This window comes from Halichondria panicea, chromosome 7 (assembly GCF_963675165.1).
Source record: "Halichondria panicea chromosome 7, odHalPani1.1, whole genome shotgun sequence".
NCBI lineage: Eukaryota > Metazoa > Porifera > Demospongiae > Suberitida > Halichondriidae > Halichondria > Halichondria panicea.
This window is the reverse complement of record NC_087383.1, coordinates 4607682-4615879: the sequence shown is the minus strand read 5'-3', so window position 1 is coordinate 4615879 and position 8198 is coordinate 4607682. Positions and strand designations below refer to the sequence as shown.

Here is an 8198-nt window from a genome sequence, read left to right as displayed (position 1 = left end):
GTGGTGTCATGGTGTGTGTCACTGCTGTGTACGTGTGTTGATAGCTAGCCTCGATTCCAGGCCGATTAAAGTAGAGATACCACAGCATCTCTTCTCACAGAAGTATGCAGTCACTTCACTGTGAAGTGTGTGTGGAGCCCAGCCTACAACCTGTGAGCGCGACCAACTCAACGGGGCCTCAGCGAACAGCCAAGAAAACGCACGTTTGGATATATCGGCCAATGGTGTTTGGGGGGGGGGGGGCAGATTTCAAAAAACATACTTTGATGTGAGAGTATTCAACCCGCTCGCCCCCTCCAACAAACCAGTCACAAGCAGCAACATACAGAAACCACGAACTGGAAAAGAAACGGGCATATCAGCAAAGAATCCAGGAAGTTGAACACTCCTCTTTTACACCGTTAGTTTTATCAGTTACAGGAGGCATGGGCGTAGAAGCATCACTTTTCTACAAATGCCTGAGCTCACTACTCGCCCAGAAATGGGACATCACCTACAATAAAACTCTAAGATGTCACCTAACCTTCGCCCTCCTACGCTCAGCCATCCAAGCAATCAGAGGCGCAAGATCGTCAGTGGGACACGCAGCCCAGGACACCCATTGAGATTGACCTGATCTCAGCAGAATTCCATCTCACAGGACAGTAATTAATTAATAAATAATCTACTATTTTACGTACATGTACCCTTCAAGTTCTTTGTCACTGTAGTCTACATGCCATAATTATTTTTACCCCACTTGGGGCCTGCAAAAAAACGATGTGTGCATGCTGACTGCTACAGCTACTCAAGGGATCGATCAATGAAGTGGAAGCGAGAGTTTCTATACAGGGCCGTAAGAACCAGGGGGGCTGAGTTGCCCCCCACTCTGAAAACAAGGGGGGCAGAGCCTCCCTGGTTTTCAGACAGTGAAATGGGGTGGGGCTCCTCTGCAGAGTCCAGCAGATCACAGTCCTGATATTTTAGTGCCTTTGGTTTGTTGCACCCTCTCAAGGAGAGGGTCCATTACCCCCCCACCTAAAAAATCTTCTTACGGCCCTGCTATACTACTATTAGCCTCGAGACCAGGCCGATGATTTGAGGCTATACTATACTACTATAGGCTTTAACTGGTTCTCAAGTTGTTTACTTGGAATGCCATTGCAGCCTTTCAGAAGAGTGTGTAGAAAAACTTGTCCATGGAGTGTTGTTATACTCTACTTTAATAGTAGTTTAATAATTATATTGGTAGCTGCAAAAGTGAAAAGAGAGCTGCAAGGCTCTGCTGAATTAAGCAGCCAGTATAATCGGAATACATCTCCGTGAACCAGCTTCCAACCAGTCTCCTCAATAGAGTCATCCTGTGAGTAAGAGGAGATTATAACTTTGTTTTGTGTAGCTTCGAGGCATCAACGCTCACAACAACTGGCGCATGCGCATGTGCACATTCTTTGAGTGGGATGTGTAGGGTTTTCCTAGTTTCCTAGTAGTACATACCAGGCCAATTACTTATACTGCCAGGTAGTGAGTGACAGAGTACTTAGCTAGATCTAGTTCGTGTTGCACTAGCCACAGTAGCCTATAGCTGGTTTTCTGGCTTGTGACACTGTCAATGTGATATGTAGATGTAGCTATTATCTAGCTAGACCACAAAGACTACAGCTTATAATTAAGATGATTGACAAACTAACAAAAGAGATTTGGAGGTTTAGGCTCAATTGGGTTCTCACATCTTTTGTTTTGGCAGTGCTATATGTAAGTGGAATAAAGAATCAGTTCTCATCGCTTCATAGATATGTGACAAATCCAGAGCTGCAGAGCTTAAACGGAACTGATCGTTATGAGGTAAGTAGTTACGCAACCTATTAACCTGTACTGTATGTAATATCAACAACTGTCCTTTTATATATATCTTCATCATTATATGGTTATGTAGTAGGTCTACATGTCTACATTTACTTAACATCGCTATATTATATAGACGGTTGGAAATTGAATAGACAGACATCTACGTGTACCCTTTTAATGCGGATGTGTTATCATTTCGTCTGTAGCTCACTCAATCTAAATGAGCATTAATCTTAACTCCAGATTCTAAAAATTCCTGCCTTTTCAATACTGGTTCAAAACTGTACAGGTCGAGGCTGGACTAGGAGAATCTGAGTTGTTCTACTCGGGAGTAATGGCAACACTTCACTTTGGGGCTATATTCGGAGGTTTATCAATGGGAGTCCTTGTTAGATTCCTTCCTTATTGGTATCTGTTTGTGTCCTCTTTATGTTTGTTTGTGCTAGGAAGCACACTGTATGCTGTTTCGTATATGAGCTGGTTGCTGATAATTTCCGAGCTTTTAATTGGATTCTTTAGAGGAGCAGCAATGACTTTAAGTTACAGCTATGCTGTGGATAGCAGTAACACATATTCTGAGCTACAACAACAGAGAAGTGGTTACAAACCCATCATTGAAATAAGCAATGCAAAGAAAAGTGCTAAAATACGTGACTTGCTCTTTGCAATTGAAGGAGTAGGTCGTGGGGTTGGATTCATCATTGGACCAAGTATGTTTACAATGGATGTTTGTGTATTTTATCGGCGTACTGTGCATATGTATATATATACATGCTGTGCATATGTATATACATGCTTCCATGAACAATCTTTTGCTGTAACCCGATCTATGGTGTAGTCACTGTAGTGCTTCGTTTACACAGTTATATGAATTCCTTATTATGAATTCCTTATACCTGAAATCTCTAAGGTTGTGCTATAGGCTACAATCATTAGCATTCTTGTAACTTAGCAACATTGATTGTGGAATTTGATGCATGACGACAACTGCATGGTCAATTAACACCTACGACTTGAGATTGTACACTCTATCCATATTGCAGCAACATCAGTGATATTCTCCTATCTCATCAACGTTGATCATTTCCGATCCATTGGCTGGTTCAACATGGCATATGGTGTCATTGTGTTTATCCTTATTGTGTTTTTGTTTCAAGGGGAGAGCAGCTGCAAAGGAAGGTACCGTCAGGTGCACTGTGATCTTGAACCTGTTAAAGAATCAGCATGCCTAAAGACAAACAAAATTTCAATAATCATCATATCCTCTTGTTACTAATTATAATTATGCCACACATCACATTGTATTAGTGACAGCTATAGAATGCACACCATAATGACTAACTAGCTTGATCCCTCATAGGAAGGCTTAACTCCTCCTTAACTTCTCGTACATTGTCTCAATGCACCTGCTAGCATATGTGGAGTCCACAATGTGGGGGTACTTTGAAGCGTTACTATCACCTGTGCTCAGTGACTCATTCGGTTTCAGTATCAATTTGACTGCTTATGTGTTTCTAGCTTTCTCTGTTCCGAAAATCTCCGGATCGCTTTTGGTGTAAGTAAATACAATGCGTCATGATACATAAAAACAATTGTGGTATGAAGTGCTCTAGACATTTTCACTCATTCTTTCTCTGCAGGATATTATTCCAATGGTTGAAAGTCAGCATTCAAGTGATAGGCATCATAGGAATATCAATAACAGTCTGTGGGTACATTGCTCTTACAGACTGGCAAACTATTCCATACGACCCCTGTACTCAATACAGTCCATTCCATCATCCTGAAATAGTACCAAATATCACAGTGAAAAACCATTCCATCTCAGCACATGAGCAAGCACTACCAACTGGCAGTCTATATTTGTATGGCTCTTTACAGCTGAGTTTTGATATTAATGATCGCACAAAATCCGCACAGCTGCCGTTTGGAATGCATGGACATTGTAGCAAAGCGATAACTTGTGACTGTAACAAAGAAAAGAAAATTTGTCTGGCATACATTTTAGAAAATTCAGAAACCTTTGAGGTAATTTCAGCTGACTCAATCAGACAGCAAGAAGGATATGACCTCTTCAAGTGTTCTCTACTCTCCAAAAGCACAATATGTGTAATGAGATCAACTGAATTTCACTTAAAAATGTCACACACACAGGACATGAATGAAAAGAGAGCAGTATATACGACAGACCAACTCGCTATAGCAAGCAATAATTGCATAAATGCTGTAATACCTGACCATTCGTGCCATTGGATACCCAGAGTTCGGTATGGAGCATTTTGCAAAGACTGTTCTCCAATTTGTCGGAGCACTCATAAAACGCTGCACTTGGCCCAACTTTTTATTGGATCATCACTTCTTCTGATTGGCTATTCGTTGGTATGGGTGACTGCTCTTGCAATCAGCTCAAACCTTGCACCCAAGAAATTGCAGGTACTTCCTCATTCACATACATGTATATATGTGCAGTCTCCCATTAGCCAAAGTTTGTGGGGCTTATTAATTATAGATGGTAACGATGACACAATTTTATAGGGATTGATCATTGGTACACTAAGTGCTGCAGGGACTCTTTCAGAAGCCACAAGCCCAATGTTTCGTAAGTGTTGTAAAATATTCATACATATAGTCTAGCTCGTAAATTAATTTATGATGTGTGAGAACAAACACGATCAAATAATTATCTGTCCTTTATAGTGGATGCTATCTATGAAGGAATGCAGAAACGGCTATTTCCATCAACAATAGCTATTTCCATCTTCAGCCTGCCATTCATTCTTGAACTAATATTGCTACAATACTGGAACATTGGCTCAGCAGAGTCAGCAGACAAAGCGAAAGATCAAATTGACGATTCTGATTGTGACCGTTTAGAAAAGACAGAGACTGATTAACAGAGCGAGTGTGAATTAATGCATCTGCATATAATATAAAGCCTATAGCTAGCTCTGTCATCAAAAGAGACTTTTTAATCATGACAAATTACAGGCATGCTGTGTGTAGCAAAGTACAACGTTATAAGGGGTCACATAGAACTACAAACACGCATGCAGGGTGTGTGTACTCATAGTCCATGCAGGCTTATAAAAAGTCATCAGTTATGATTATGGTGAAAAATTAATGTGCTCACATAATTAAATATGAGTGAAAAGAGCTTTACACTGCAATTATGCTGCATGCAATATTATACAATACAGAGGTAACCACAGATATATTCTATTTATAGCCAAGCTTTTAGAAGCACTTTAAAAATTTAAGAAGTGTCACATTCCAATGTGTACCTCCCTGCATGCATTTATATGGAAACTGATCTGATGTTGGCACTGCATGCAGTATAATTAGATCTATATATGTTGTACTGACCGAAAAACAAGATGGGAAAACTAACAAAGAATTTGGAGACTGAGATTGAACTGGGCTTTCTCATCATTTGTTGTAGTCTAGCAGTGTTATTCACTGGTGTAACTAAGGATCAAATTGCTTCACTTCATAGGTTGTGACAAATCCCAGAACAGTCAACCTTAATCAAATCGGTGCTACAAATGTGAGTTCAAATGTATATGATTAGATCTAGTGATATAGATCTAGATAGTGACGAGCGGTTATTCAAATGCACGTTGAAGCTGGATTAGGTGAATCTGAATTTTTTTACTCAATTGTAGTGGCAACAATCGGCATTGGGGCACTTATCGGAAGCTTTTCGATGGGAATTCTTGTCAAATATCTACCGTATTGGTATCTTTTTTCATTCTCTCTTTTTTCACTTGTCCTGGGTAGCGTTCTGTATGCTGTATCAAATGTGGGCTGGTTGCTAATGGTCGGTGAATTTTTTATTGGGTTGTTCGAAGGAGCTCACTTGACACTAAGCTACAGTTATGCATCAGAGAGCAGTGTTGAATATGTTGAGCTACTACAAGAAAGGGATAAAGTAAGCAGTATTAGAACTGCTAAGGACAGCTAATGCGAAGGTACGAGACTTTCTCTATGCGATTGAAGGAATCGGTCGTGGAACTGGATTCTTCTTTGCACCTGGCAAGTGCTTATTTGACTGAGTGTTGCAATTGGCCTTTGAATTGGGCTTTATATAATTATAATTATTACTGTGCCAGCATGTGTATGTACCAGTAGTACTGTACTAGTTCGGCCTATACTATAAATATTGGATCCGTATAGTGCAAAATTTTCGCTGTTTTCGTGACTCGTGAGTTAGCAATCCTACACAAAAATTAATTCCTGTTCTTTATCTGCTGTAACACGTGCAAAGATTAAAGCATGATTAAAGGCGTGGTCTGGGAATGCTTCCGGTAAGCAGTTAACCAATGAAATGTGAAGGGCCATTCCAGTGCCTCGAAAATTTAGCGCTTATGTTAGAACCACAATAGATGTCTGTATACTATAGAATGTATTCTTTTTCCATGACTGAGTTCCCATGCAGCAATGGCACTGGCTTTCACTTATCTCCGGATGGATCACTTTCGATCTGTTGGCTGGCTTAATGCAGCACGAGGTGTTGCAGTGTTTCTACTTTTTGTCTTTTTGTTCCATGACGAGAAACTGAAGTTTAAGGGGAAGTGTAATCTGGAGCATTGTGGTTGCTGTGTTATGAGGTCCAAGCCCAATACAACTTCTTTGGCAATAATATCCTCTCAGAGTTTACTCTAGTTTGTGTGCATATTTATAGACGTGCCTTAAAGGCTTTTGCATAATATACATTATTTCTCGCTTTCCGATCATTTTCTTTGACACACATTTTCACATCAGTACGATGTTCATTCTTACAAGTATTGAGCATATAATATGGGGATTCTCAGAAACTTTACTATCTCCAGTTCTCAGTGACTCATTTGGTTTCGATGTGAAAGTGACAGCTTACTTTGTACTTGCTTTCGCTGTTCTGAAGATCATTGGAGCCGTATTATTGTGAGTGTTATACTATGAATATTGTGTGCTAATGCCTCTCGGTATGTTTTTCATAACCCTTTACTGGTCAAATTGTTGTAAATTGTACAACAACAAGTTAAGCCTAAGGAGCGTGCTATCAACTTGTCACAATGTTGGTATTGGTTTCTGTGGTAGATTGGACAGTGCCATGAATGCGATTATCCTTTGATGTTTTGCTGAGCTGTTCAATTAGGACACTTAAAAAAAGGTTTAAAACCAGCTATACAGCATGTAGGAATGAGTAGTATCCATTGGTAGACCTTCTAGACTATCTTGGTAGCCATAGAATACGAAGCAGCAAGCCGTTTGTGTACACAGGCACTACACAAGTCGACACATGCACTACAATAGCAGATTTAAAGGCCACACATACTTCCATCGAGGCAGTAGCAAGGCATAAAATCGACTGGTTAGTGTGCCCAACCATTGACCCACACCCATCTCTAAGCCATGGCCACTTCATTGGGGGCGGCGATAAAATCAAGCTAATTTGGTGGGTTGGGCTGACCTTTTGAACTAAAAATGAAAACTAAAGTGACGGAACTTTTCCAGGTTCCTTGCGATAGGCCGGGAAAGGGTTACAGTAATGTTACGAAATAAATGTTTGCATTTCCAATGGTTGACAATTAATGAACGTATTATGGTATTATACTCCCTTCTTTTGGGGAAGGGACTGGCCAGCTGCCGTGTTTAGAGTTGGCAAAGAGAATGGTAGGCTTAACGAATGTAAATCTCGAGCGTAATCTGTGAGGTTGTCCTGTTTGTTTCTCTCTTTAACTGCGATTCTCTCTTCCTTTTCAATTCAAGCCTTTTGACGAGCTTTGTCCATTAGCTCCTTGTTGTTGAACCCCTTAGCCTTTCCAGCAAATAGTCTCTTTGATATGCATGACGTTTCATTTTCTCGGCGAAGGGAACGCTGTTGCGCCTTTGCCACTATAATTATTGTGAGCAGTATCATATACTTGTCGTGCCTGTACCGATAGAAACTGATAGAACAGTAACTTCTATCTATGCTTGTACAAATGTAAAATGTACATGCATGATCGTTACATGAAAACCAAAAGCTTCAAAATGCAGCGATTGTCACGCTAAAAAGCTTGAACCGATCGTGACAAACTAACAGACGAATTTCCGGTCAGCGAGCCTCTCTGTACTTTACTTGCTACTATGGGACGGGCCTCGGGGCTCACCCCAATAACGTGCCTCGAGTTAATGGTGGTATAGTTATGCGCAGTAACTATGGGAGGTGATTACCGCCAAAATTAGCAGTAAAAAAGTAGAGGTGCGTTTTGAAGAAATAGGTATGCTTCTGTTTTTTTATAGAGAGGTGTATTTAAAAAAAAATAGGGGTGAAATTTTTTTAGAGAGGTGCGTTTTTCAAGTGAGGTGCATTTTTCGGAAGAGGTGTGAGGTGCGTTTTTCAGAGGTGC

At 40.4% G+C, this 8198-nt stretch overlaps 1 protein-coding gene across 4 annotated transcripts in view; it reads left to right on the top strand.

The window, feature by feature from the left end:
- Positions 1–1450: 1450 nt before the first annotated feature.
- The window catches only part of LOC135338815 (uncharacterized), a 35036-nt gene continuing 28288 nt past the window's right edge, over positions 1451–8198 (top strand). For 2 of the 4 annotated variants that reach the window (XM_064534893.1, XM_064534890.1), the window contains exons 1-9: positions 1451–1824; positions 2117–2537; positions 2871–3087; positions 3221–3382; positions 3468–4260; positions 4363–4426; positions 4525–5371; positions 5490–5859; positions 6263–6747. In XM_064534893.1, the coding sequence (XP_064390963.1) occupies positions 1654–1824; positions 2117–2537; positions 2871–3087; positions 3221–3382; positions 3468–4260; positions 4363–4426; positions 4525–4721 (2025 nt within the window). In that variant the 5' untranslated portion in view covers positions 1451–1653 and the 3' untranslated portion in view covers positions 4722–5371; positions 5490–5859; positions 6263–6747. The remainder of the gene's footprint in view (positions 1825–2116; positions 2538–2870; positions 3088–3220; positions 3383–3467; positions 4261–4362; positions 4427–4524; positions 5372–5489; positions 5860–6262; positions 6748–8198) is intronic. The other 2 variants (XM_064534891.1, XM_064534892.1) reach the window with 2 other exon arrangements.